Source organism: Copidosoma floridanum, unplaced genomic scaffold (genome assembly GCF_036245765.1).
Source record: "Copidosoma floridanum isolate Cflo_tuat_1 unplaced genomic scaffold, Cflo_Japanese_pri ptg000029l, whole genome shotgun sequence".
Taxonomy (NCBI): domain Eukaryota; kingdom Metazoa; phylum Arthropoda; class Insecta; order Hymenoptera; family Encyrtidae; genus Copidosoma; species Copidosoma floridanum.
Window position 1 is genome coordinate 8,868,175 of NW_028321906.1, and position 27,954 is coordinate 8,896,128.

The 27,954-nt window shown below is 33.1% G+C and overlaps 6 protein-coding genes across 9 annotated transcripts; 3 read left to right on the forward strand and 3 right to left on the reverse strand.

The window, feature by feature from the left end:
• Window positions 1–279: 279 nt before the first annotated feature.
• LOC106644673 (DNA repair protein Ku80) lies at window positions 280–3,426 on the reverse strand. Its single transcript, XM_023390909.2, has 12 exons — window positions 3,223–3,426; window positions 3,018–3,134; window positions 2,724–2,941; window positions 2,527–2,658; window positions 2,377–2,452; window positions 2,168–2,305; window positions 1,854–2,079; window positions 1,642–1,775; window positions 1,428–1,568; window positions 1,207–1,358; window positions 732–1,125; window positions 280–656 (listed from the first exon to the last, which is right to left on the reverse strand). Exons 1-12 carry the CDS (start codon window positions 3,241–3,243, stop codon window positions 642–644), a joined length of 1,764 nt encoding a protein of 587 aa, XP_023246677.2. The 5' UTR covers window positions 3,244–3,426; the 3' UTR covers window positions 280–641.
• A 2,687-nt stretch (window positions 3,427–6,113) lies between these two features.
• Window positions 6,114–8,914, forward strand: alien (COP9 signalosome complex subunit 2 alien). 2 transcript variants are annotated; one of them, XM_089595835.1, is made up of 9 exons: window positions 6,114–6,726; window positions 6,840–7,031; window positions 7,096–7,221; window positions 7,296–7,463; window positions 7,543–7,717; window positions 7,801–7,939; window positions 8,026–8,242; window positions 8,311–8,451; window positions 8,642–8,914. In XM_089595835.1, the coding sequence occupies exons 1-9, from the start codon at window positions 6,673–6,675 to the stop codon at window positions 8,759–8,761; spliced, it is 1,332 nt and encodes a 443-aa protein (XP_089451961.1). In that variant the 5' UTR covers window positions 6,114–6,672; the 3' UTR covers window positions 8,762–8,914. The 2 variants fall into 2 exon arrangements, with proteins under 2 accessions (XP_089451961.1, XP_014215797.1); XM_014360311.2 differs by having other exon boundaries at window positions 6,116–6,726; window positions 6,837–7,031.
• A 1,580-nt stretch (window positions 8,915–10,494) lies between these two features.
• On the reverse strand, window positions 10,495–12,913 carry LOC106644674 (uncharacterized). The gene is made up of 4 exons (XM_014360301.2): window positions 12,750–12,913; window positions 11,874–12,318; window positions 11,230–11,726; window positions 10,495–11,157 (listed from the first exon to the last, which is right to left on the reverse strand). The coding sequence occupies exons 1-4, from the start codon at window positions 12,771–12,773 to the stop codon at window positions 10,495–10,497; spliced, it is 1,629 nt and encodes a 542-aa protein (XP_014215787.2). The 5' UTR covers window positions 12,774–12,913.
• A 5,059-nt stretch (window positions 12,914–17,972) lies between these two features.
• Window positions 17,973–19,757, forward strand: nac (GDP-fucose transporter nac). The gene is made up of 4 exons (XM_014360352.2): window positions 17,973–18,367; window positions 18,439–18,643; window positions 18,714–18,852; window positions 18,922–19,757. Exons 1-4 carry the CDS (start codon window positions 18,303–18,305, stop codon window positions 19,509–19,511), a joined length of 999 nt encoding a protein of 332 aa, XP_014215838.2. The 5' UTR covers window positions 17,973–18,302; the 3' UTR covers window positions 19,512–19,757.
• Window positions 19,630–22,156, reverse strand: LOC106644675 (scoloptoxin SSD14). The gene is made up of 9 exons (XM_089595839.1): window positions 21,955–22,156; window positions 21,687–21,847; window positions 21,457–21,614; window positions 21,315–21,394; window positions 20,966–21,235; window positions 20,592–20,897; window positions 20,453–20,519; window positions 20,144–20,380; window positions 19,630–20,037 (listed from the first exon to the last, which is right to left on the reverse strand). Exons 1-9 carry the CDS (start codon window positions 21,968–21,970, stop codon window positions 19,827–19,829), a joined length of 1,506 nt encoding a protein of 501 aa, XP_089451965.1. The 5' UTR covers window positions 21,971–22,156; the 3' UTR covers window positions 19,630–19,826.
• Window positions 22,157–22,316: 160 nt separating this feature from the next.
• AdipoR (adiponectin receptor) lies at window positions 22,317–27,191 on the forward strand. 3 transcript variants are annotated; one of them, XM_014360348.2, is made up of 8 exons: window positions 22,317–22,581; window positions 22,696–22,780; window positions 23,823–24,112; window positions 24,212–24,310; window positions 24,488–24,659; window positions 24,739–25,136; window positions 25,222–25,386; window positions 25,460–27,191. In XM_014360348.2, exons 3-8 carry the CDS (start codon window positions 23,864–23,866, stop codon window positions 25,592–25,594), a joined length of 1,218 nt encoding a protein of 405 aa, XP_014215834.1. In that variant the 5' UTR covers window positions 22,317–22,581; window positions 22,696–22,780; window positions 23,823–23,863; the 3' UTR covers window positions 25,595–27,191. The 3 variants fall into 3 exon arrangements, with proteins under 3 accessions (XP_014215834.1, XP_014215835.1, XP_014215836.1); XM_014360349.2 differs by lacking the exon at window positions 22,696–22,780; XM_014360350.2 differs by lacking the exons at window positions 22,317–22,581; window positions 22,696–22,780 and adding an exon at window positions 23,066–23,150.
• The last annotated feature ends 763 nt before the right edge of the window (window positions 27,192–27,954 follow it).

Below are 27,954 nucleotides of genomic sequence, written 5' to 3' on the forward strand. Positions count from 1 at the left end.
GAAAGGCTTCCCCGGAAGGCGACGCGCCGACTGCTACTTGCGCTGCGTGGCTGCACCTGGAGGGGGGAAAAAGAGAACGCGCTCGCGAGGCTCTGGCACGTGAACACAATACGCGCAAATGATGACTCTTGTACCGAATCGTCGGGATCGATGATCGGGAAGGTCGTTTATAAAATAAGAGTCACTCTTATTCTGTTAAAATATGGAAAAATAGCTTTTATTCTCGTTGAAACAGTTTTTTTTTTTTTTTTTTTTTTTTCTTCTTTTTTCTTCGTGATTTGGAAATCGTATTTTCGATCGATCGTAGTGTTTATACTAATGTTAGATCCAAGGTGTTCAATTTTGTCGTTCAGAATTAAAAACGCCTTTACATTGTCTTATACAATAACTTTTTTCTGGTGACAAAGTTGTAAAAAATATAGAAATAAATATACAGTAACTAGTCCAATGGTATGAAGGTATAGTAAAAATTGGCGTATTAACTGTACATACGCAAAACTGTAAAACAGATAATAATAATAATTAAGAAAAAAATTAATATAAATTAATATATACTTATATATTAATCGACATATCGGTACATAAAACTTCTGTAGCATGAACAAGTGGAACCAGCCTCTTGTTGATGTATTTTGTAAAAGTCAAAAATCTTCAAACTAAAATGAGAAAAGCACAGTTAAAATTATAATACTTCAAAAATTTTTTCGTTCTAGAAAATGAACGACACTCACCGTTTCCGATACTAAATTAACGGCATTGCTATCATTTCCAGCAAATAATCTTTTATCTGTACCATTTGTATCCATGGGAACAGCACTAATAATTGGCTTATCTGCAACTTCTTTTTGCACAGCCTCCTCTTCAGCTTCTATTTTTTTTGTGACGCTAGGCTTTTCTATTCCTACTTCAAGAATGCTTTTACATTCTTCAAAAGCTTCATCCAATTTTTCGATACACGGTTTCACTCTGTTTTTTAAAAATTCTGGTATTTCTAGATACCTTTTTAAGTAGTCGTTGACTGGTAGTAAAGCTCCAGTCGGATTAAGCGCGCGATCAGCAACCGCATTATAATAATATTGATTTGGTACGTTTGGAAACATCCCTGGATTAAAGAAATCCAACTCACTGAGTGAAATGAAAAAAATTCAATGATTTTTAAAAACCATTTTAGAGAGATTACTTTATTGTTTGGATTTAGTTACTCACGCGTCTTCATTATCACCGATTGTCATTGAATCGATGAATTCGTCTAGTGCTTCTAATTTTCCTGTACTGACATGGTCTTCAATTGACGTAATCGGTACTTTGTCAAAATACCGAACATCTTCAGCAAAAGGTAACTCTATGTGTATCAAACACTACAAAAATTGAGTTAAGTACTTGCTATTACTATATAAATACTTAGTGATTAAAAGTTGGAAGCTCACGTATATATCATCGTCGTCAATTTTCGGGAAAAAAACACCAATTTTGGGGAGATTATTATTAGCATAAACTTTTCTAACTATGGCTGCATACTTTTTTTCAACCATAGCTCGTACAAGACTGTAGAACGCTAAACACTCTTCCTACACAATTAAACCAGTTGGTTAAAAATATTTTATTACAAGATATCCCTAAAAAAGTCTCTTGGTTACTCACTTCTGATGCAGGAACCACTATTCGGGACCCTTCTCCAGCCCAGAATTCAACATTTACTTCATCCTGAGGCACAAAGCCATATATCATCATTCCTTTTTCAGTGCCTTCAAACTTACTGGCACTTTCATCCTCCTCTACAATAAATTAAATAACTTTGAAAACCAAAAAATGAGTTTTTTAACATAAATTTTATATTTTTAATCATAGTGTACCAGAAAAAGGAATGTATTTTCCTCCAAACTGATAACCGCTTATAATGTTATCATTTAGAACTTGATTTCTATGATGATCAAGTGCTACAATTTGTTTCATTACTGTTGTTTTATTAGTTATTTTTCCAGTAATTAACCTGTCGAGATTAGCAGAGTTTTCTAACAAATCTTCAGAATCACCACCAGATAATTTCCAAGGAGTACTAGTGCTGGTGCTTTCAATGGTCTGAAATATATTTTTGAATTTCCAAATTTTTTAAATGTTTTACAAAAAAACCTTGAGAATTTTAATTAACTACAAGGTGCTATTGAACCTTTAAATATTCTACACATGGTATGACAAAACCAGCCCATTCTAAATCAAATTTCCAAGCCAGTGGGTTTGTAGGTGGAGCAACATAAAATCTTCGGCTTTCAACAAATGAATTCAACTGCTCATACTGAGCTGAGGTCTTGAAAGAAGTGGTAAATATGTGTGTATATATACATAAGCATATATATTTTTTTATTAAAAAAAACTTACTTGGTTTAGAATAGCTAGGACGAATTCTTCGCTAGGATTAGGACTTACAGACAAATCATCAAAAGACTTTTCACCACTGTAAAAAGAAATTGATAAATTGTTTTATTAATATTTTATTATTTTTTAAATAAATATTACCAGATATCTTACACAAACAGAAGATGTAAGTTACTGTAGGTTTTTAATTGATTAGCTATAACTTCAGAATCATATTCTTCGATACAATCGGCATCTTCTTTAAAATTATGGAATATTACTAAAAAAACTATACAGTTGGGATCCCTGTAAAAATTGTTCAATTATAAAAAGCAACAAAGATCATGCCACTGATTAGTCAAAATACTCACAATACTTCTTTATCAATGAAACTAACTGCTACATGGAGTCCTTCTATCCAATTACAAGGATTGTCTGTAGCTTCCAATCCATTAATATATTTTATTATGTCCCAATGCGGTACTAATAAATGATCACAATATAATTTAACATAATCTACTTCATTAGGATTATCTGTTTCGTCTCCCATCGTTATGACTCCAATTTCATCTTTTGGTTGCAAAAATATCTGCAACACAAAAATTTTGAAAATCGAGTACACATAACGTTATTACAACAAATTCTTTCTTACTCAGACTATTTACCTTTTTTTCCACTAAAATTTTCATAGCATATTTGGCTTTATCTATAAATGGTTCTTCTTCAAGTGAATTCTGTTCACGACTGGTAGAGCCAATATTGGTTAACAATATTAAGGTATTCTGAAAGAATAATTTAAAACTTTTCTAATTAACAAAGTCAAATAAGACGGAAAAATACTTGTAACGAATTTTATTACGATTCACTTACTTTTTTAGCTTTTGGTGGCATATTGTCTCTAACAAAAATTAGTAATTAGATAGTAGAATACTAAATGAGTACTAAAATACTCTTAAATAATTTTCAATCACGACACACACCACAAGTTTGATCACCTATCACGTTGTCAAGTACAAAAAACAATCTTAATATTTTTAATAACAAATACGTACAGCCACATCAAAACAATAACACCAGATATTCAAATGATTGATTGTGTTAGTACTCAATCTGCAAAAATGTTGAATAGTATACAACATATCAGCGCCATCTAGCGGTCTTAATTTTTTGGCCAAAAGTGGCTCCTAAAATTCTCAATCAGAGCATTCAGGATTAGAGCAATTTAGTCAATTACAAACCAGCCGCAACTCATGATGAAGCTATAAAATGAAAAAATAACAATACATGTGTTTTTGGCGGCAAGTTAACAATCTATTTTCTACCAAAAAATCGACCTCCTATGTGTTTGTGCTTTTAAAGATAAATTTTTAAGCATAAGACGGATTGTTAACTTGCCGCCAAAAACACACGTATCGTTATTTTTTTATTTTATAGCTTCATCATGAGTTGCGGCTGGTTTATTATTGATGAAATGGCTCTAATCTTGAATGCTCTGATTGAGAATTTTAGGAGCCACTTTTGGCCAAAAAATAAAGACCGCTAGATGGCGCTGATCCAAATAACTATATTGCTAATTGCTATTTACAGCAAAGTCACTTTAATAATTATAAACCAGCCGCAAATAATCTTATAAATAGACGATAAATATTTGACATTTCTAATGCTATTTGCGGCAAGTTTCTACATTAATATTTTACATATCTTACATGGCTCATAAAATCGACAATATTTACAAAATTACAATACTCTTGACCTTTTACCATTAACTCATGTAAGCACAAATTAATCAGTCTAAAAGAGACAACCAAAGAAAAAAGGCCTGAAAAAGAAGCAGAGTCACACGAAAAGTCTCATTCAAGAATGGAGCATTGGATCTCACTTGATCAGAGAAGGTTGGGTTCTTTGTTTACTTATAACACTTAAAATTTACATCTCTGTAATAAATGTATTTTTCAATTAGTGAGATCCGATGCTCCATTCCTAGGAGACTCTTCGTGTGGCTGCTTCTTTTTAAGACCTTTTTTCTTCAGTTGTCTCTTTTCGACTGATTAATTTACGTGTATATTTGATCGTGATTTACGATTTCTGTAACACAAATTTTGTTATGTACATATTATATAAGTTAACTGTTTATTGGAAATCTAAAGTTGAAGGGCTGTTCTTTCATTAGTTAATGGTTAAAGGTCTAGAGTATTGTAATTTTGTAAATATTGTCGATTTTAAGAGCCATAATATAAGATAAGTAGAATATTGATGGTTTTGGAGGTCGATTTTAAGGTAAAAGATGAATTGTAAAGTAATTTAAATTAAGTGAGATCCAATGCTCCATTTTTAGGAGACTCTTCCTGTGTAACTGAACTTCTTTTTTAAACTTTTTTTCTTTAGTTGTCTCTCTTGGACTTATTACTTTACGTATCTATTTAATCATTGTTCAAGATTTCTGTAACACAAATCTTGGTATGTACATATTATGTAAGTTAGATGTTTATTTAAACTAGAAAGTTAAAGGGCTGTGCTTCTGCGAGTTAATGATAAAAGGTCTAAAGTATTTTAATTTTGTAAATATGGTAGATTTAATGAGCCGTATAAAATAAGTGGAATATTTATACTTTTCAGGGTCCATTTACAGGTAAAAGACATATTGTAAACTTGCCGCAAGTAGCACAAAAAATTTTAACTATTTATTATCTATCTACAAGATTTGTTGCGGCTGGTTTATAACTAACAAAGTGACTTTACTGTAAGTAGTAATAATTATTTTGGATCAGCGCCATCTAGCGGTCTTTATTTTTTGGCCAAAAGTGGCTCCTAAAATTCTCAATCAGAGCATTCAGGATTAGAGCCATTTAGTCAATTATAAACCAGCCGCAACTCATGATGAAGCTATAAAATGAAAAAATAACAATACATGTGTTTTTGGCGGCAAGTTTACAATCTGTCTTATGCTTGAAAATTTATCTTCAAAAGTACAAACACATAGGAGGTCGATTTTTGGTAGAAAATAGATTGTTAACTTGCCGCCTAAAACACATGTATTGTTATTTTTTCATTTTATAGCTTCATCATGAGTTGCGGCTGGTTTATAATTGACTAAATGGCTCTAATCCTGAATGCTCTGATTGAGAATTTTAGGAGCCACTTTTGGCCAAAAAATAAAGACCGCTAGATGGCGCTGATCCAAATAACTATTGCTATTTACAGCAAAGTCTTTTTGATAATCACAAACCAGCCGCAACTAATCTTACAGATAGATAATAAAAAGTTGACGTGGTTTTTGCTGTTTGCGGCAAGTTTACAATCTATTTTTTACTCAAAAGTCGACCTCTAAAAATAGAGACATTTATATGATTTAATAAAATCGACCATATGGCATTACTTAGTAGTAATTTCTTTAATTACTACACATAACTTCACGTACATCTTACACCGTGCTCTCTTTACCAGAATGATAAAATATCAGAGGCTGCAAAGTTACGTAGGTCGTGGTGGTAACGCCGCTTGGGGTGTTTTCCGCAATCGTTGTCACCATCAGCAAGTAATTTAAATTTGCGCTCTACGTTACCGTCAGGTCAGTAAGTCAACTACCTATAGTGTTATCGAGTTGGGGGCCGACTTTGAAAAAGGCTAAGATTCTTTTAGCCTAAGATCACCTAAGAAGAAAAATTTCACTAGATGGCGCTGATCTACATTTTTTTCTTCGTTGTGTGCCATTGCGTCTTTACATTTTACATTCATACCGTACTGATGGCATGATGGCAGAGTTTGCGGAATAAGAAGTATTTATTTGTTTGTAAGTTCATTTGAAGTTGCATGCAAAGAACTATAGGCACGGATTTTCACGGACGTCAAACATATATATTATGTGGCCGCGGCCTGACACATATACTAGGCGAACTTCTGCCGCAGTACCGCGTGCCGCACTGCCGCCTGCCACAGCCACTGTGCCACTGACAGAATTGCAGGTATAGGTATACTGCTACTGCAGAATGCAGATCTTCAGTTTCAGTTCTAAGTTCTAAGACGGATAATATGAGATAAATGACAACGATGGCCGCCGTTTGAAGAAAAAACAACTTATTTGATTGAAACCGGAAGATTTGCGTTCACGCTTAGTACGTTTTCTATTGTTTTTTGTCAAGCCTCATCTTATTCTCTGCAATAAAACCGTTTCGGTAGAGAAAATTTCATCCACTCTCGCTCAGTATTTTACATATTAAGACTATTGTGAAATTAGCGGGTGTGTCCCAACCAAAACCAAGGTAAGCACTAAGCATTTGAATCAATTGACAGCCAGCTGGTGCTGGTTGAGTTAAAGGTGAGATGTCTGACGGCGACGATGATTTCATGTGCGAGGAGGAAGAAGATTATGGCTTGGTGAGTTGACTTTCTTAGTTGCTTGAACTCGGTATTAAGGTTAGGTTGCTGGTGGGGGTGATGAATTTTGGGTTCCTATCTTATTAAGTACCTATGAACAATTGCCCTAGGAGTACTCGGAGGACTCAAACTCCGAGCCAGACGTTGACTTAGAAAATCAGTACTACAACAGCAAGGCTCTTAAAGAAGATGATCCTAAGGCAGCACTGCAAAGTTTTCAAAAAGTCTTGGATTTGGAAGGAGGTGACAAAGGAGAATGGGGCTTTAAAGCCCTCAAACAGATGATTAAAATCAACTTCAAGCTTGTAAGCTGCATTACTATGCATCAATGTATAATTTTACTTCAGCTCATTTTGTTCTTTGTTATAGAATAACTACAAAGAAATGATGACAAGATATAAGCAACTACTTACCTACATCAAAAGTGCTGTGACAAGAAATCATTCGGAAAAATCTATAAATTCTATTTTGGATTACATTAGCACGTCAAAAAATGCAAGTTTTTAATGCTGCCTCTTGTTTTATAAAATATAAGTACCAAAAATTGAAATTTATTATTATGTTCACAGATGGAATTATTGCAAGACTTTTACGAAACTACCTTAGATGCATTGAAAGATGCAAAAAACGATAGGCTATGGTTCAAAACAAATACTAAGCTAGGAAAGTTGTACTTTGACCGGTCAGATTTCAATAAATTAGCAAAAATTTTGAAACAGCTTCATCAGAGCTGCCAGGTAATTTTTGATCTTTTTTTGAATTTCTTGTTTTAAATTTAATGGCTAACAAAATGTTATTTTTTTGTACTTTTTGTAGACTGATGATGGGGAAGATGATTTGAAAAAAGGTACTCAATTACTAGAAATCTATGCTTTAGAAATTCAAATGTACACTGCACAAAAGAACAACAAAAAATTGAAAACTCTTTATGAACAAAGTCTTCACATCAAAAGTGCAATCCCTCATCCTCTCATCATGGGTGTCATAAGAGGTAATTTATTGAAAAGATTCATTAGTTTTTTAATTTAGTCACAACAATAGTTTCTTATTTAATTTACAAAAAAATTTTCACAGAATGTGGTGGAAAAATGCACTTAAGAGAGGGTGAATTCGAAAGAGCACATACTGACTTTTTTGAGGCATTTAAAAATTATGATGAATCAGGTTCTCCTAGACGCACAACTTGCTTGAAATACCTAGTTCTTGCCAACATGTATGTTTCAAAATTATATGGGAATACTAAATGAGTATTACATAGCTAGAGCAACGTTTAATTTCTAAAATTAATTTGTGCCACAGGTTAATGAAGTCAGGCATTAATCCATTTGATTCTCAAGAAGCCAAGCCTTATAAAAATGATCCAGAAATTTTGGCTATGACAAAATTAGTCTCCAGTTATCAGAACGATGACATTAATCAATTTGAATTAATTTTAAAACAAAACAGAAACAATATAATGGATGATCCTTTTATTAGAGAACATATAGAAGACTTGCTTCGAAATATCAGAACACAGGTAAAAAATTGCTTGATTTTTAGAAAATGTTATAGTATACTTACATCACGACATTTCCTAAATTGCAGGTTTTAATCAAGTTAATAAAACCTTATACAAGGATTCATATACCATTTATTAGTAAAGAATTAAATATTGATGCATCGGAAGTTGAAAGCTTATTGGCATCTTGTATTTTGGATAACACCATTCGAGGTCGCATTGATCAGGTACGACTTTCTGATTTAAAATTTTTCTTCTTTCTTCATTGTAAATAATTCAGCAATAAAATATTATGAATTATAATACTTGCTAAAAAGTCCATAGTTAATTAAAATTCTTTTGAAAAATGCTCATTTCTTATACAAAAAAACGACGTTTCATTTGATGATATAAATGGATGACAAATTTGGATTTCAGGTAAATCAAGTTTTAGAGTTAGACAAAAAGTCTGTATGTGCTGCTCGCTACAATGCTTTAGATAAATGGACTACCCAGCTTCAATCTCTTCACTTGGCTATTGTTAATAAGATGGCGTAAGAAATAACTAAACGGCTGTTAGTTGATGTTTAAGGCCGTGTTTGTAATTACCGATATGTCGCTAACCCGATTGCGACAACCATTAATAAAACACATTACAAATTTGAATTTGTAATGCTATAGTTTTTATTGAATAAAAATGTTCTCCTTGTATATTTTATTTTGTTATTTTAAAATAGAAATTTGAATCATCATATCTTCTGCATTAACCATTCAAGTAATGCACTGCATTTAACTAAAAGTTTTGAAAAAAAAAAAAAATTTCTGCCTGGCTTAAGGATTTTGGCAAAGAAATTACAAAAAATGTAGAATTAAACTTTTTATTGAAATTTCCACAAATTTATAGGAAAATACTGTACACTATGGAGATGTTATATTTACAGATGAAAAAATAAGAACTTACAGATTTGTACTTTCTTAAATATGGTGCTGTTACTAATTACAATGATTATGATGAATTAAATATGTTTTAATGAAGTATTTTATATGAATGATCTTATTGTTATAACTTAAGGATAAACATTCTATCTTCAATTAGAATTAATTTTTATCCGTAACGTGATTTAAGGTAATTGAAGGAATCTAGGTACCCGAGGCCTTCTTAATGGGCTTGCCTGGTCTCCTTCATTTTTTGATAACTTGATGGTAAAAAATTCATTGGAGAAATATATAACACAAGATGCCGTGTTCAAGTTCAAGTCTCTAAAAATTTATAAGTATAAAGAAAGCAATTTCATTAAAGAAACTTTGCTTATAACGAATTTCAATCCGATTCCTACTACAACACCTTTGCTAGTAAACAGACTGAGATATACAGTTACTTATGCATAAATAGGATTCAAATCACAGTTAAGATCACTTGACGTTTTACTTTACTAGGAATTATTTTTAAGCTTTGCAGCTTATTCTCGAAAAGAAAAGAAGACCACGAAACTGGAGTATGAAAAAAGAAAATTAATAAATAGCTAATAAAAATACAAAAAAATCTTAAATAGGTTCTCAAAAACAAAGTGCCAGTAAAAAAACATAAAAACAATATATGTCAAGAAAATGGAAGAAATCTTAGAATAAGAGCTTAGTAGATAAAAATTTGTATGTGGTTTTTACTGACGTACATGATTTTTGCTGTAAGTAACCAAAAAATGATCTTAACATATATTAAGGGTATGAGGGAGAATACTAACGTTGAGCTCCATTGTAAGCGTTTTTTTTGAAAGTACAATATAACAGTATTCAATATCCATCGGTAATGTAACAAACGCTAGAGTTAACTTTTCCACAGCTGTTAATTACCATAATAACAATTAACGCCTTTCATTCAAACACTATGGGCCACGTTCAATATCTCTAGGCCAAATGAGTTTTTCGAACATACGATTCTTGCTTAATTCCAAGGGATACCAATTTTATGTTCAACTTTACTTTTTTGTCGTACTTGATCGACTGTAGTATCGCTGAATAAGAAGATAATGTAACTTCCTAGTAAAGAAGTGATGAAAAACCATGTAAGCATCACGGTAGACAGTAGGAAATATTTCAGATCGTTTGAATATTTTTTTTTTCTTTCCGAAATACCTAATATACTATTTTTGTATAGTATCTACTACTTTTCTACAAAAACGTTATTTTTATTAAAAAAATAATAATTCAAAACCAATCGGATCATTGGCGAGCTAAATATATCCATCAAAATATTGATTAAAAAAAAAAAAAAAAAAAAAAAAAAAAAAACATCAGACCGAAATTAAGGCTTGTAAATCTTTTTCGTTGAGAAAGCGAAAAATATTGTCAAGTATAACGATCCATGAATTTTCGTCCCATTTAAGAATGCCACTAAATTTATGCATAGCGGTCTTTCTCAGATTCTGCAGCTCTATCTCTTTAGAAAAGCGCTCCCTGAGCGGAATACCATAAATAGGAAAGCGCTTGCGAGTGCACTTGGTCACAAAAGCTTTAATGACATTACGATTTCGTGCATACGGTCCGATATCTTTATCTGAGAGCATTTTAAACAGAGACACCGAGCCGTGGATGTTCGTATTCTTCATAAGCTCAAGTTCGCTTCCGCAGCGCAGATAATCGTTTTGCAGCTCACAGGTCAACTTTTCCACGTCAAATTTGATTGGGCCGTCTTTTTGGTTGAGCGCGTTGCAAATCGCCGTGTGTCTCATCAGCTGGTGCAGAGAATTAGAATAGTTACGGATGCGAGTTGCCACTCGAATGTAGTCGTGATCGAAATTAACGTTTGCCCCATGAGTTAAAAGTAAATTTACAACTATACTATGACTGAGAATGAGGGCTGTATAGAGGATGGGAGTTGGAAAAGATTCGCTGACGTAGTTCGGATCCGCACCGTGTTCCAGCAGCAACTTCATGCACTCTACTTTAACAGCAGTCTAAATGTAAAAAAATGTTGTTACGTAATTATTTTACGTGCTTGAGAAAGAAAACAATAGTAAAGCAAGTACCTGGCCGGGAAATGTATCCTCAATTATCTGGTCACAGTCTCTACCATTGGGGATCCTCATCTCGATATCTGATAAATTCACATTGCAAGAGTGTGAGCAGCATAACAAAGGACTGATGTCCTCCTTATCAAAGACATTAACAGTGGCACCGTTGTCTAACAATAGTTTCACCATTTCGGCATTTAGGGAGCTTGCAGCGTAATGTAGACACGTCCTACCATTTAAATCTGTAGCGTTAACTTGAGCACCTGCAGCCACCAGTCGTCTTGCCAATTCTACATTGTCTTTCAAGACGGCGAGGAACAATGGTGTCATGGCTAATTGACCTTTGCCGTTAACTTCGGCACCTGCTGTAAGCATCTGCTCAACCACATCGTTCAAGCCGCAGATTATCGCGTAGACAAAAGGTGTGTATCCTTCTTTAGGTTTGGCATTTACATTTGACCCTGCTTCGATCAGTGCCTTTACAAGCTTGAAATTGTTACGACGATAACCCTCTATATTGAAAAAAGAACTATAATGAAATATGAATAATTCAAGAAAATTACATTGTGAAAATCAATTGAATTCTCAAGTTCACAACGGATCGCTAACTTATAAAACTAAATACATAGTCCATCTATACCAAATCAAGTATAACTTACTGGAGTAGCTTATAATGGCTACATGTAACGGAGTGTAACCATCGCGGTCAACAGACTTCACGCTTGCTCCAGCTTTCAGCAGTACCTTAACCATATCCAAACACCTGGTATAAGTCGCAATGTGGAGTGGCCCAAAGTCATTTTTAAAGTCTGTATGCATGTGCAAAGCTCCAGCATCCAAAAGTTTTTTTGCAACTTTTACATTCCTACACACAATAGCCATTGCTAGTGGCGGATCACCCATATGATTTTTAACATTAACATCACAACCAGCAGCTATCAAGTAAGCTGCTATCACATCATTATCTGTCTTTGACTTTGAAATGTAATGCAACAGTCCATTGCCCTTTCTGTCGTAAGTCTTGGACACAGACACCTTTTTCAGTGCACTTAAGATTTTTGTATTGTCGCCATTGGATATGCTCTTCTGAAACTCATCCCACCACTGAAATTAAAGTATAACTTTTTTATATTTATATAATACACAAAATCTGCATATTCTTATGAAGTAAAAAGATGAAAAATCTAACTAACAAATATTTAACTATATTTATCCCAGGGCCTGACATTAGGAATCTGCTGTTATAATCAATCTAGTGTGAACAACAAATTGAATTTTTAATTAATCAAGCAATGACTTTTGAAACTTTGGGTAGCAACATATATAATAAAAAATATTAATCCCCCACATAAAGTGTTCACTTAAATAGTGATATTGATTTGAAATGCATCTTAATGCACGTGTATGTTTTTAACTACCCCTAAACTGCTGGATTAATTTCATATTTTATACACTCCAAACACAGTATTTTATTTACAGTCCAAATTTATAAAGATTAAGGTACATTGTTTTCGTAAAAATTTACGTATACTTACCTTCGTCATGACGAATGTGCGCATTAACAGTCAATGGAGCTTAATTTTCATTAAACATACACACTGTTTACATCTTAACTCACAATCAACAATACGACATACGTAAAGGGGAACCGAATCGGGGATAACTAATCAATCCTGAATTCCTGATCCTAACATATATATATATAATAAACTGATGTCTGATACACGTTTGTAAATCCATAAATAACAAAATTAACGGATGAGCATTGAGCTTATATATATATATATATACGGAACGGTAGCCCGGTCACGACATCTGCATAAAAACGCACAAGAAGCAAGAACAAGTATGAGTGCACAAAAACACACGTACGTACATACTATACATACAAGTGCACGAATCTACTCATCTCTGTCTCTACTCATCTCTGACTCTATAGTTGCAAAAACGGTTTCTATTTTACTTAAGTACAGCCGCTACAGCCTGTAACATCGTTTTCGGATGTCTGTATCGCTGTATGACCCGACCATGCGGCGTTACCATTGTTAAAGTTATAACTTAATTAACTGCTGACAGCATTTTCGGAATATAACCTCTGATCTCTTAATTTAACATTCTGGTAAAGAGAGCACGGTGTAAGAGTGATCACCACTACTACTAATATGGTCAATTTTATTAAACCATATAAGTAGAATATCTATACTTTTGGAATTTGGAGGTCGATTTTAAGGTAAAAGATAAATAGTAAACTTGCCGCAAGTAGCACAAAAAATTTTAACTATTTATTATCTATCTACAAGATTCGTTGCGGCTGGTTTATAACTAACAAAGTGACTTTACTGTAAGTAGTAATAATTATTTTGGATCAGCGCCATCTAGCGGTCTTTATTTTTTGGCCAAAAGTGGCTCCTAAAATTCTCAATCAGAGCATTCAGGATTAGAGCCATTTAGTCAATTATAAACCAGCCGCAACTCATGATGAAGCTATAAAATAAAAAAATAACGATACATGTGTTTTTGGCGGCAAGCTAACAATCTATCTTATGCTCGAAAATTTATCTTCAAAAGTATAAACACATAGTAGGTCAATTTTTCGGTAAAAAATAGATTGCTAACTTGCCGCCAAAAACACATGTATCGTTATTTTTTCATTTTATAGCTTCATCATGAGTTGCGGCTGGTTTATAATTGACTAAATGGCTCTAATCCTGAATGCTCTGATTGAGAATTTTGGGAGCCACTTTTGGCCAAAAAATAAAGACCGCTAGATGGCGCTGATCCAAATAATTATCACTTCTTATATTAGAGCCATTTAATCAATTATAAACCAGCCGCAACGAATCTTATAGATAGATAATAGAAAGTTGACGTAGTTTGTGCTGTTTGCGGCAAGTTTACAATCTATTTTTTACTCAAAAGTCGACCTCTAAAAATAGAGACATTTATATGATTTAATAAAATCGACCAAATGGCATTACTTAGTAGTAATTACTTTAATTATTATACATAACTTCACGTACATCTTACACTGTGCTCTCTTTACCAGAATGATAAAATCAGAGGCTGTAAAGTTACGTATTGTACATGGGAAACCTGCAGTCTAGACCTAGAGAATGCCAGTTAAAGCTTCGGCGGGCGATTCAATTCAAATTGATAGAGATCAATTTTTTTTTTTCTTGCATTTCGTACAACAAACACCTTGTTTTCAATAATGAAACTATAGACTCTCTTTACCAGAATGATAAAATCCAAAGTAAATGTATGTATGAAGTTAATATATATATGAACATATTTCAGGCTCAGCTCAGACCAGTGCTCTCGCCTGCGGCAGAAAACCGAAGACGTGACCGTCACAGTACCGCCACCTGAACTGACGCCCTGCGGCCAGAGTTAATGCGCGCTAAGCGGCAAATTCAAATGTGCTAAAACCAACTAACTAAATCCCAAGCTTTTTAACCTAATAACTCAGTACCCAAAACCTCTTAAACCAAATAACCCTATACTTCAGATAAATACAACCAAACAATATTTTAAATACACGCTCAACTTATAACTGTATACATAAATCATACTCATCAGATTGCAAAATCTTTAAAATAAAGATCCAAACGACTTGCAACACATAAATATAATGAGAAAAAACTACTAAATAACCCAGGGAGCTTAATATCCAATTAATTTATTGATAAAAATATAACACATAACTACGGCGCGTATCCCTATATGACCCAAGGCACTTCATGGTAAGTTTATTACCTAATCAAATATAAATTAAAAGCCCAAGCGCCTATCACCAGATGACCCGGGGCGCTTACTGACCACTTTTTTAAAAATTTTACTGAGCTGCTATTACCAGATGACTGAGGGCACTGACTGGCAAGTTTATTAACAAATCAAATATAAATTAAAAGCCCAAGCGCCTATCACCAGATGACCCGGGGCGCTTGCTGGCCACTTTTTTTAAAATTTTACTGAGCGCCTATCACCAGATGACTCAGGGCGCTTACTAGCCAGTTTATTAACTAATTAAATATAAATTCACAGCCCAAGCGCCTATCACCAGATGACCCGGGGCGCTTACTGGCCACTTTTTTTTAAATTAAACTGAGCTGCTATTACCAGATGACTGAGGGCACTGACTGGCAAGTTTATTAACAAATCAAATATAAATTCACAGCCCAAGCGCCTATCACCAGATGACCCGGGGCGCTTACTGGCCACTTTTTTTAAAATTAAACTGAGCTGCTATTACCAGATGACTGAGGGCACTGACTGGCAAGTTTATTAACAAATCAAATATAAATTAAAAGCCCAAGCGCCTATCACCAGATGACCCGGGGCGCTTGCTGGCCACTTTTTTTAAAATTTTACTGAGCGCCTATCACCAGATGACTCAGGGCGCTTACTAGCCAGTTTATTAACTAATTAAATATAAATTCACAGCCCAAGCGCCTATCACCAGATGACCCGGGGCGCTTACTGGCCACTTTTTTTTAAATTAAACTGAGCTGCTATTACCAGATGACTCAGGGCGCTTACTAGCCAGTTTATTAACTAATTAAATATAAATTAACAGCCCAAGCGCCTATCACCAGATGACTCAGGGCGCTTACTGGCCAGTTTATTAACAAATCAAATATAAATTTAAATCCTAAGCGTCTATCACTACATGACCCAGGGCGCTTACTATCCACTGGTTAATAAAATGAAAAATGCTACAATAGTTACGGCATTCAATGTGTAGCAAAGTAAGGCACTTAATAGGTTCTTAATTGTGATACAAAAAAAACCAACAAATAACTAGTGCTGTATGTATAAGTAACCTAACGTACTAATCGGCCAACTACTGCAATAATAATAATTATAAAATATTTTAAAGGCATACTCTGATGTTACTTAGAACAATTGAGAGCATTTTTGAGTTAACAAAAAATAGAACGGAACTTATATCAGGTAACTAAGGACGTTATACAGCTTGTTGTTAATTTCTAAGCCATTTATTAATACCATCAGGGCCAAAAATTGGATTCTTTTCGTTTCTTAACAAGCACTTGTGTCGATAATTATTAATCCGACGGTTTGAAAACTGGAAAGCAAGTATTTGAGGGCATCTGGGGATAGGCGCTCAGTTTAATTTTTATAAAAGTGGCCAGTAAGCGCCCCGGGTCATCTGGTGATAGGCGCTTGGGCTTTTAATTTATATTTGATTTGTTAATAAACTTGCCAGTCAGTGCCCTCAGTCATCTGGTAATAGCAGCTCAGTTTAATTTTAAAAAAAGTGGCCAGTAAGCGCCCCGGGTCATCTGGTGATAGGCGCTTGGGCTGTGAATTTATATTTGATTTGTTAATAAACTTGCCAGTCAGTGCCCTCAGTCATCTGGTAATAGCAGCTCAGTTTAATTTAAAAAAAAGTGGCCAGTAAGCGCCCCGGGTCATCTGGTGATAGGCGCTTGGGCTGTGAATTTATATTTAATTAGTTAATAAACTGGCTAGTAAGCGCCCTGAGTCATCTGGTGATAGGCGCTCAGTAAAATTTTAAAAAAAGTGGCCAGCAAGCGCCCCGGGTCATCTGGTGATAGGCGCTTGGGCTTTTAATTTATATTTGATTTGTTAATAAACTTGCCAGTCAGTGCCCTCAGTCATCTGGTAATAGCAGCTCAGTTTAATTTTAAAAAAAGTGGCCAGTAAGCGCCCCGGGTCATCTGGTGATAGGCGCTTGGGCTGTGAATTTATATTTGATTTGTTAATAAACTTGCCAGTCAGTGCCCTCAGTCATCTGGTAATAGCAGCTCAGTTTAATTTAAAAAAAAGTGGCCAGTAAGCGCCCCGGGTCATCTGGTGATAGGCGCTTGGGCTGTGAATTTATATTTAATTAGTTAATAAACTGGCTAGTAAGCGCCCTGAGTCATCTGGTGATAGGCGCTCAGTAAAATTTTAAAAAAAGTGGCCAGCAAGCGCCCCGGGTCATCTGGTGATAGGCGCTTGGGCTTTTAATTTATATTTGATTTGTTAATAAACTTGCCAGTCAGTGCCCTCAGTCATCTGGTAATAGCAGCTCAGTAAAATTTTTAAAAAAGTGGTCAGTAAGCGCCCCGGGTCATCTGGTGATAGGCGCTTGGGCTTTTAATTTATATTTGATTAGGTAATAAACTTACCATGAAGTGCCTTGGGTCATATAGGGATACGCGCCGTAGTTATGTGTTATATTTTTATCAATAAATTAATTGGATATTAAGCTCCCTGGGTTATTTAGTAGTTTTTTCTCATTATATTTATGTGTTGCAAGTCGTTGGGATCTTTATTTTAAAGATTTTGCAATCTGATGAGTATGATTTATGTATACAGTTATAAGTTGAGCGTGTATTTAAAATATTGTTTGGTTGTATTTATCTGAAGTATAGGGTTATTTGGTTTAAGAGGTTTTGGGTACTGAGTTATTAGGTTAAAAAGCTTGGGATTTAGTTAGTTGGTTTTAGCACATTTGAATTTGCCGCTTAGCGCGCATTAACTCTGGCCGCAGGGCGTCAGTTCAGGTGGCGGTACTGTGACGGTCACGTCTTCGGTTTTCTGCCGCAGGCGAGAGCACTGGCTCAGACTTCAGACTGATATAGACGGAATACACCCCTACTTGTACACACCGTAAAATTGTAAAATAAAAAAAAGTAATATATACAAACAAGGGGAATGTCAGTTGTCAGACTTTTAAAGATAAACGATGAAGTACGCGTGGGTGAAACCCTTTCCCAAAAATAAAGGAAGATGTTAAGTACTTATTTCTGAAAAAAAAAGATGATAAAAGTGTTCTCAAGTTCTCATCTCAATTCGCGGGCGATGTCAAACTATGTTGCATGTTCACATCCATGTATACAGCATCATTTACTTTAACTTAACTTGACTTATTAACGTTTTTCTAGGAAATTAATTACCCATTTTATCACTATAGTTTCACTTAACTATAGATAAAGCATTTGGATTTAAGTGATGATAAGATCCACGTCTACACATCAGCTATAACCTTATAATCAACGTAAAATTAGATTATTAAAATAGTTTTTATGAGTTGACAAAAAAAATTACTACTAAGTACAATGATTCAAAACAAAGAAATTTTGTTTAAATATTTTTATATAGCTTTTGTAGTGACACTGTACTGGTAAGTACAAACAATCATAATTACTTAATAAGTTTTTATCATATAATAATTGAAGGAATTTACAATTTAAGGTTTATTTCTATATTGACAGTATTTGTTAATAAAACACTATTATCTGGTGAAAACTTACATCTTGATGCTCCTTTATTTGTTACTTGGTGCCAATGCATTACATGTGTTGTCATTTGTCTTTCTATAAAAGGGCTTTCAAATATATTTCCACAGTATTTTTATTTTCCAAATGGAAGTCCCTTCTGTCACCAAACTATTAAAAGGGTGAGTGTTGATTGAATCACTTTTTACATACAATTTTTCATTTTATATAAATTATTCTTTTATGTGATAGCTATTACCATTATCCATACTATTTACTGGAATGATCGTAACCAATAATTTATGTTTAAAATATGTTGGAGTTGCATTTTACTATATTGGAAGATCTCTCACGACCGTTTTCAATGTGGTATTTACTTACATAATTTTAGGTATGTATTAATAAATGAAATTTAATTTTCTTGCATTTGTTGCATCTTTACCATTCACTTTATTTTCAGGAGAAAAAACTTGTGGTAAAATTATTTTGTGTTGCTTTATAATTATCTTTGGGTTTTGGTTGGGTGTCGATCAAGAAAATGTTGCTGGAACATTTTCTTTAGTAGGAACATTTTTTGGAGTTCTTGGATCATTGACACTCTCGCTGTACTCAATCCAGACTAAAAAGGTGCTTCCATATGTAGACCAAGAAATTTGGCTGCTATCTTACTACAACAATGTTTATAGTGTTGTATTGTTCATTCCTTTAATACTCATTAATGGTGAATTGACTGTTTTGTATAATTACGACAAACTAGGTGATCTTGATTTCTGGATTGCCATGATCATTGGTGGTGTGTGTGGATTTGCAATAGGGTATGTGTCAATGTTACAAATCAAAGTTACTTCTCCTTTAACTCATAATATCAGTGGTACAGCAAAAGCTTGTGTACAGACTGTTCTTGCCACTCACTGGTACAATGAAGACAAACCATTATTATGGTGGTTGAGTAATGTTATTGTTTTGCTAGCAAGTGCTGCTTATGCTAGAATAAAACAACTTAGCATGCACAGTACTCAGACTAAACAGTCGTTGATAACGAAATCGTGATAAACAAAAAAAGTTTGTGATATTTTCTTTATAAATACTAAGTTATCTGTGAATTATTTAAGTTAAAACTGTGAATAAACTGTAAAAATTTAGTAACAAATTTTTTAATTGGGCCTAAACATCAATATCCCTATGAATGTTATACAATTTTAACAGTTTCTAAACTAAATATAAGTGTAAAACATTAGCACCAATTTTATAAACTTATCATATTTAAAAAATGTACAAATTCTCAGTTAAAACTATTTATAAATAACAAGTATAAAAACTTTGTAAAAAAATACTGTTAGCATTCACTTTTTTTCACTAGAAGAATTAAAATCTTGATGCTAATCCATGTCCTCTACTGTCTGAATGGGCGCTGATCAAGTTTTTTCGTTTAATTATAATATTTATACTTTTCATGATGGTATTTGCATCAGCTTTGGATACAGCATCAACGGCTTTTAAACTGTCATACAAAAGTTTGTTACCAAGTTGCTTATCGTCATTTTCCATAGCTATTCCATCAGAAAGCATGTAATATCTAGAAGATGTAACTAGTAAATACAAGGCTGTTTTTATCATTAGATCTGATCGCACTGTTCTCAAAATTGAAAAAAAAAAAAAAAAAATTCATTTACATTAATTACCTTGGGTATTCAATTGCTGTAGAAACATTCATGGAACGTAAGAGTAAATCATACAATATTTGCGCAGCGACAATTGAATCGTCAGCAGCAAAGACTCCGCGTAAACCACAGATTACTTTCTGATCAAAGAAAAAAATTGGTGTAAGCGACTTCAAAGATTTGTCGTCATCATTATTGCTATCAAACGCAAATCCTGCTGCATTCATGTTAGATAAATCTACTGGTCCACTTAGGCCACTATAAGTTAAAAAGATATTAGCAAACAAATCTTTGTTCTATTGTGATATAAACAGTTATTAAAATACTCACGTTATTACTGATACATATGTATCTTGCCAATCTACTGCAGATACACTTGTATATCTTCTTGTATTAGCTAAAGAAACGTTGAGAAATTAGACAATTTTTGTAACGTTTGGGTAAAATAAAATTAAGTTAAAATACTTACTGTAGTTAACGATGTTACGATAATCTTTGTATTGTCGTATGAGTTTAATTATACTTTCTGCAACATTTATTTCTACTTCAATGGAAGATGCGTTTTCCTTGGATATATTTAACTTATTCATATCATTAAGGATCATTTTGAGCGCATTAACGTTTGGTGGATAAAAAATACCATAATTAGATAATGTTGACATTTCAGCTAAAACTACTTTTGGTGCATAGTTGGCATATTCAGTGTAAAATGCGTCATTCAAATTTGTTTTATTTTGAAACATTTTTTCCACAATGGCCGCATTCAAGTACAAATCTGAAATTCACGATAAATGATAATGCAAGGCATTCACATTGAAAGTAAAATATAAGTAGTTAATAAACCTTGTATTCCATTTTTAGACACCGCTTCTAAAATAAATGCAAGGTCAGGCAGCATTAAAATTTGTCCAGCATTAACATGTTCGAAAATTCCCAAATTAGTATTTTTGGTAGCTTCATAAGCTAAATCTCTGGATACTTCGAATCCTTCTCTAGCTAATTTAGCAGCTGGTTCAACTAAAATTTGCCATGACAATTTTCCATACAAAGTGTGGGCATGCCTCAAGCCCCTCATTAGAGCTGGTATCTTGATATTAGATTTTGCAAACTCATCTAAAAATATATTTCAATAATTTCAATTGGCATTATTTGCAAATGCAAGAGTTTAATGCACGAATATTTCATAAGAAACCTGATGCTCTGTTGCTCAAGAAATCTATTACTATTTTCTTTTGTCCGTCTCCATGACTATAGATCATAAAATAGCCTCCTCTGAAAAAAAAATAAACCATTAAAAAAAAGATAACACTTTTAAAATCATATAAGCCGCTCACGCTCCAAGACCAGTCTTATGTGGTGCAACAACAGCCATACAAAGAGTGGAGGCCACAGCGGCGTCCACTGCATTTCCACCTTTTCGAAGTATCCTAGTACCGATTTGGGAACAATTTATGTAGTCTGTTGCAACTGCTCCATGTGCATTTAACTTTTCCTTAAAAAATAACAGTTTTTTTGGTTAATTTTTTACAGATGAGATAAATTTCAAGTAATGTAATAAACATACCTGGAAGGCATTTTCATCATATGTCAATTGCACAAATAGAGCTGCTGTAATGATGGCTGTGAGAAATACAAATGAGCATATAATAGATCTAAAACCACAGCAATCGCTAAGAGAGTAACTCTTTTTTTCTTTAGTTAGTGGACATTCTTCTGTTGGTGTTTCTGAAAAATTACACATCTTCATTGTTTTAACATAAAAATGCATGACTTTCACCTCATTCAATTATTTTTTTTAACTAATTGTTTTTCAGCGAAAAAGAAACACTCACGGCGAACGTAGTTCATAGTAATTTATTTGATTCTTTGAGTTCGGTAAACATTAAGGTAATCGTTCAACTTTATATGACAGTTACGAGTGTTTCATCTACCAAAGATAGCAACGGGTATTTGAAATTTCAAATGAACTAGTTGCATGACTCCAAAACGTTAGGAGAAAACACCAAAACTCCAAGTTTGTTGACATTTGACTTGACTGATTTGACATACGTTGAAAGTATCGGATCGGATCGGGTATCGGTAAATATACGTATACTTTTGTACGCGTGTGTGTATAACGCAGCTGACGATAGTTTCGACAATATCTACCAGATGGCGAAGAGTCGGTGCTAATGGGGGGGATAACGATCAAAGAGCAGTAAAGGCAAAGCATGCACGAACAAAAGTTATCACTCTAATAATTATCAGTTGTATATACTGTACTTTAATTATCTTTGAGTTTGTGACGTTAGCAAGACGATATACTTACTACTTTGAGTTAAGCATATTGATATATTAAATTCAATTTCTCACTGCAACAGCATCGTAGCTGCTGTAATAAAATGTAGCATACTATTATTTGCCAAGCGTCAATACTGGTCTAGGTCGACGTAAACGTCAAAATATAATACTAAACTAAGGTATGTAACTATATATGTGTATATGTGTACCCATGTATGTACAGTATATGTAGGCGTATAAAACTTCTATTTAATAATAAAAAAACTCATTTGAAAAAAAAAATTTAATTACAGAACGAATATCATTCGTGCATTTGTATATTTTAACTCTGTGCTGTGAAATGATCGGTTATTCATTGAGTAGTTGATCAGTGGTCAGGTAAGTCGCGTGTCGTGTTTTGTTGTTATTACAAAAAAAAAAAAAAAAAAAAAAAAACAACCTCGTCTTGCCTGCTGCTGCCATTTGGCTTAATAACACCTGCCTGCGTTCTGCAAACACTGCCAGTAGTTAGTTAGCCAGTAAATGTACTGTCATTATTGTTATGTCTATTGGCTTACAAGACGCACTAAGTAGTAGGTAAATACTATAGTTATCCTTAGTTACAAGGGAAAATATGTGTGTATTTGTATTATATTCGCACTGCGTATTTAGTATTTAGTGAAAACTTGCAAAGTGCAGACATAGCTAATTAGCTATATGTATTTTATTTTCTATTTATTATTTAAGTAAATTAGTGTATGCAGCTAATGTAAGTATTTAGACTTTGTAGAATGATTTTCGTAATTGTATACTGCAGCCTAAGTTCAAAGCAAAGTTTGACAAATAGTTAATTAGCATAAAAACAAAGTCCGTTTCATTAGAAGGGCATTGTATAGTTTTGTGTTAATTTTGAAAAAACACTTACCTATCAGTTGCTCATAGTTTTCAATAACTTTGGAATGACAAACTGCACGCAAGTGCTTTTTAGATAGATTTAGATGCCTGTTCCGTTTTGTTTATTGAATGTGTTAACTTTCTAATAAAAATATTACTTCTTATGAAAAAAGCTTGGCAGAGGTTTCACTCATCTCAGTTTAGCTTGAGCTTATTGCATGTAAGTCAACTTTCCTTGATTGATTGCTGATTATTTGTGAAAACTTTACTCATCAATTAAATAGTTCATGCTGTATTTTTTATTGGCTGTAACTGTATATTCTCGTTGTATCTATAATTAGCCTCGAAATTTTGTCAATATAATACTAAACATACGTTTGTTTAAAAAATAATAATAAAAAAGAATGATTATATTTTTTCAATTTTCAATTATTTTAAAGTGTATTTCGATTACTTGAGAATTACTTACAGTGACAAAAAGAAAATTTATCACATTTTATTTGTTTCTTGATAAGAAAATTTGTAATACACTGCTAATGTAACCTAGGTACCGATCACCATTAGCAACTGAATCAAGCAAACCACAAAATGATGGAACAAGAAATCAACATTGTAGAAGAAATAGAATACAGGGTGAGCTCTCCTGAAGGAAATAACCTTCGTCATCGTATTCCATGGAGCGATAGAATATCTTTGAGCAGTGATGTACCAGGTCTACATGAAGTTAAAGAACTACTAGAGGATGATGATACTAGCTGTCTGGCAGATGAGGAAGAGGATGGTGTTGGCTGTCCACTGCCATCAACTCCAGAAGATGACCGACTTTTGGATTGCGAGGTAATCTTTTATATGATGAATAATCTGGATTTTGCAATTCATTATCTATAGATTATTGTCTTTTATAGTAAACTCATCTTAAAATTTAATTTTCAATAGATGACTGAAGTACTAAAAGCTGGAGTCTTGAGTGATGAAATAGATCTTGGGGCTTTAGCTCATAATGCTGCAGAGCAAGCAGAAGAGTTTGTTAGAAAGGTAGTATTGAAAAGTGAATTAAAAAATTTTTCTTGACTACTTAAAAAAAATTTGAAAGTAATATTAAATTACATTCACAAAATTACTTATTAAAGCCTTTTTACCTACTTTACACACGATAAAAATCAAAACTTGTACTCTGGAAGATATACTATTACACATTCTTTGATTTATCAGGTTTGGGAAGCATCTTGGAAACAATGTCATTTTAGAAATTTGCCTAAATGGTTACAAGACAACGATTTTCTACATGCTGGACATAGGCCACCATTACCTTCGTTTTATGCATGTTTTAAAAGTATTTTTCGAATTCATACTGAAACTGGTAATATTTGGACACATTTATTAGGTAAGTATTTATTTGTATTAGAAAATGTCTTCAATTTTTGTGACCTAAGAGACAGATAATATTTCAAATAATTTTGCAGGATGTGTGGCATTCATAGGAATAGCAATTTACTTCCTGACTCAGTCTCCAATGGATATAAGATGGGAAGAAAAACTGGTTTTTGGTCTCTTCTTTGGTGGTGCAATTATTTGTCTAGGCATGTCTTTTGCATTCCACACGCTCCATTGTCATAGCGAGTGTGTAGGAAAGCTATTTTCCAAACTAGATTATTGTGGCATAGCTATGCTTATAATGGGAAGTTTTGTGCCATGGCTATATTACGGATTTTACTGCGATTTCCAACCTAAACTGATTTACTTATCAGTAGTAGTAGTGCTTGGAATAACAAGTATTATTGTCTCTCTGTGGGAAAAGTTTGGTGAACCAAAATATAGACCACTGAGAGCTGGAGTTTTTGCTGGTTTTGGTCTTAGTGGGGTATGTTCTTTTTTTAATATTTATTTTTACTAAATCTAAATAAGTACTGATTCATAGTAACTTGTTTTATGCATATATTTTATAGATAGTGCCTGCTGTACACTATGCAGTTTCAGAAGGATGGTTCAAAGCTCTGAGCCACGCTTCATTAGGATGGTTAATTTTAATGGGCTGTTTGTATATATTAGGGGCTGTGTTTTACGCTTTACGTGTTCCTGAACGATTTTTCCCTGGAAAATTCGATATTTGGGTACATACACATATTTTTTTTCTTTAATAGTGGTATTTAATAAAAAAAACATTTTTATTTTGTGTTGTTACAGTTCCAAAGTCACCAAATCTTCCACGTGTTTGTCATTGCAGCTGCTTTCGTGCACTATCATGGAATAACAGAAATGGCGATGCATAGAATGAGTATTGGTGATTGTGCTGTTCCATCACAAATGATGGCTTTTTAAGAAAATCTTAAAATATATTAAAAGAGGTGAGTCCCTAAAAGGCTTTTTTGCATTACAGTTTGTTTTATTTAGATTTTGTGGCTAATACTTTTTCTATTTGTACGAACTACTTAACCATTGTCCGCCACTTTTCTTTCAAATTAACTACATTTTTAGGAAGACCACTTTTATGAGTATTTTATAGTTTTTTAATACTCAAGAATACCGAAGTATATTATTTTTCAATAACTATCGTGTATTACTTGGTGTTTAAAAGTTATGTATGCATTAGTCACGATTGTAATGGTAATGTATATATATATTTAACATATTTACAACAAACAGGTGCAAAATAAGTCTAATAGAAACTCATCTTTTTTTATGGGGGAAAAAAAAGAATTTTTTATTTTTGTGTGAGTTGAAATTAGAAGAAATAAAATGATCGGAATGTTCCAGTTGAATTTTTCTGATCAGTTACTTGTTAAATAATATTTTGGATAGCTATTCTTACGATCTTTACTGTGCTGAAGTTTATTCTTCACCAAGTGATAGTATAATTATTTTTGTCTGTTAATTTTAGCCTATAATCATAAAACATTTTATTCATGAGCTATTTTTTGACTAAGTTAAATCTTCAATTTTGCATCTAAGTATGAAAGACTACAACGCACGATTCGATAAAACAAATATTTACTTATACTTCAAAGTACTTTAAACACATTCTGTATTTTACTCTGGTTAAGGGCTATCCTCTGTGTAACCTCTGCAATCTCAAAAACATGATTTATCAAAAATGGAGAACCAATTTTGTAACGCTAATAATATTATGACAAAAAGACAAAGAATAAGTGTAGAAATATTTCATTGCTAATTTTTTAAGCTGTACTCTTTAGTTTTTATGAATATGAGTAGTTAGCACTCCAGCTTCAATAGTTTCGAAAAATCAGAACCGTTGCAGCCCTGTTTGCAAATCAAAGACCAGAAAAAAGAGAATAAAACGGCGCATTTCTTGAACGAACCTTTGTATCTTTTTCTACAGATTTGTATTCACTGAAAAAAAAAATTTTAACAATACTGTATCTTCGTTGAAAGAAAAACGTGACTTGTATTATGTGTTGCGAAAATTTTCAACCAATTACTACAGCACAAACCAAAAATACAATTGCATCTTAATAACATCAAATCAATACTTTTCACTAACTCCATCAGAAACTATTTTTAATCAAAATAAGTTTAAAAAATGAGGCAAAAAGGCTGATGCAAAAAAGTTTAGCGGAATGCTATATAACAGTTTATTTTACAGAAATATATTGTACATTTTAAATATGTTCTTGTAGTTGAAACTGATTCGATTTATTCTATAGCATTTTTTGTTTAGTTTCGTTTGTCTTGGAGAGGCTTGCACGGCGAAATATAGACCAAAATTTTTAAGAAATCCTGAATTATGCACTCTAAATGAGGTCTCATTTTTTACTTATTTCAATTGAAAATGGTAATGAAATTTCTTTTCGCGTAAACGATGAATTATTATTGTATTGCTGAAAAAAATCCGATGTTATCTATAAAGTGCTATTAAACTTTTTACACAATAAAGTGGAATGTTGTTAAAAATATGAAAGTGTTTATAATTACCACAATGACCTACGCTTTGTCCTTAGCAGCCGTATACATCAAAATATATATAGTTTTTTTTCTAATAATTCTTCCTTTACTAAACACGTTTACTTGGAAAAAAAAAAAAAAAAAAAAAAAAAAAAACATCTTAAAATTAAATTCAATAAAAAATTCAGAATTCAGGTACACGCTTATCTGCAGGTGACAAGTATTAAAACAATACTAAAATTCGCATCATGCAATCGAATCACGGGCATAGAACCTGTACACTCACGTGATCTGTGAGTACATTTGAAATTACATTTTTCCAGTCGTGTGAAAAGATTTTAAAAAATTAAAAAATAGACTTATCGAATAACTCTTACGAGATAATTATGGCTCTTGGAAGATAATTTTGACATCTGCTCGAACTCAATGCACACAAAGCTTTATCAAAACAAAAAAAAGTGCTTTTTCAATTGAAAAAAAAAGGAAAAATAGGTCAAAATAAAGTCTCATCAAACGTCAGCACACGTATCACGTGCAGTTTTGATTTTTCGCAAAGCCTGCATATTGAACACACGCGCGATGTGAATCAAGTATCATCAAATGGCAAAAATAAAAAAAATCGGAAACGAAATTGGCAGCGAGTCAAGAACTCGGACTGCGATCATTCATGTCAGACATTATTTGCATTACTGCCGTGTCGATCGACATTTCGAGGGAGACGGAAAATTCAATAAACTGAACTTGTTGAAGTAAATTACTCATTAAAAATGATGTATACT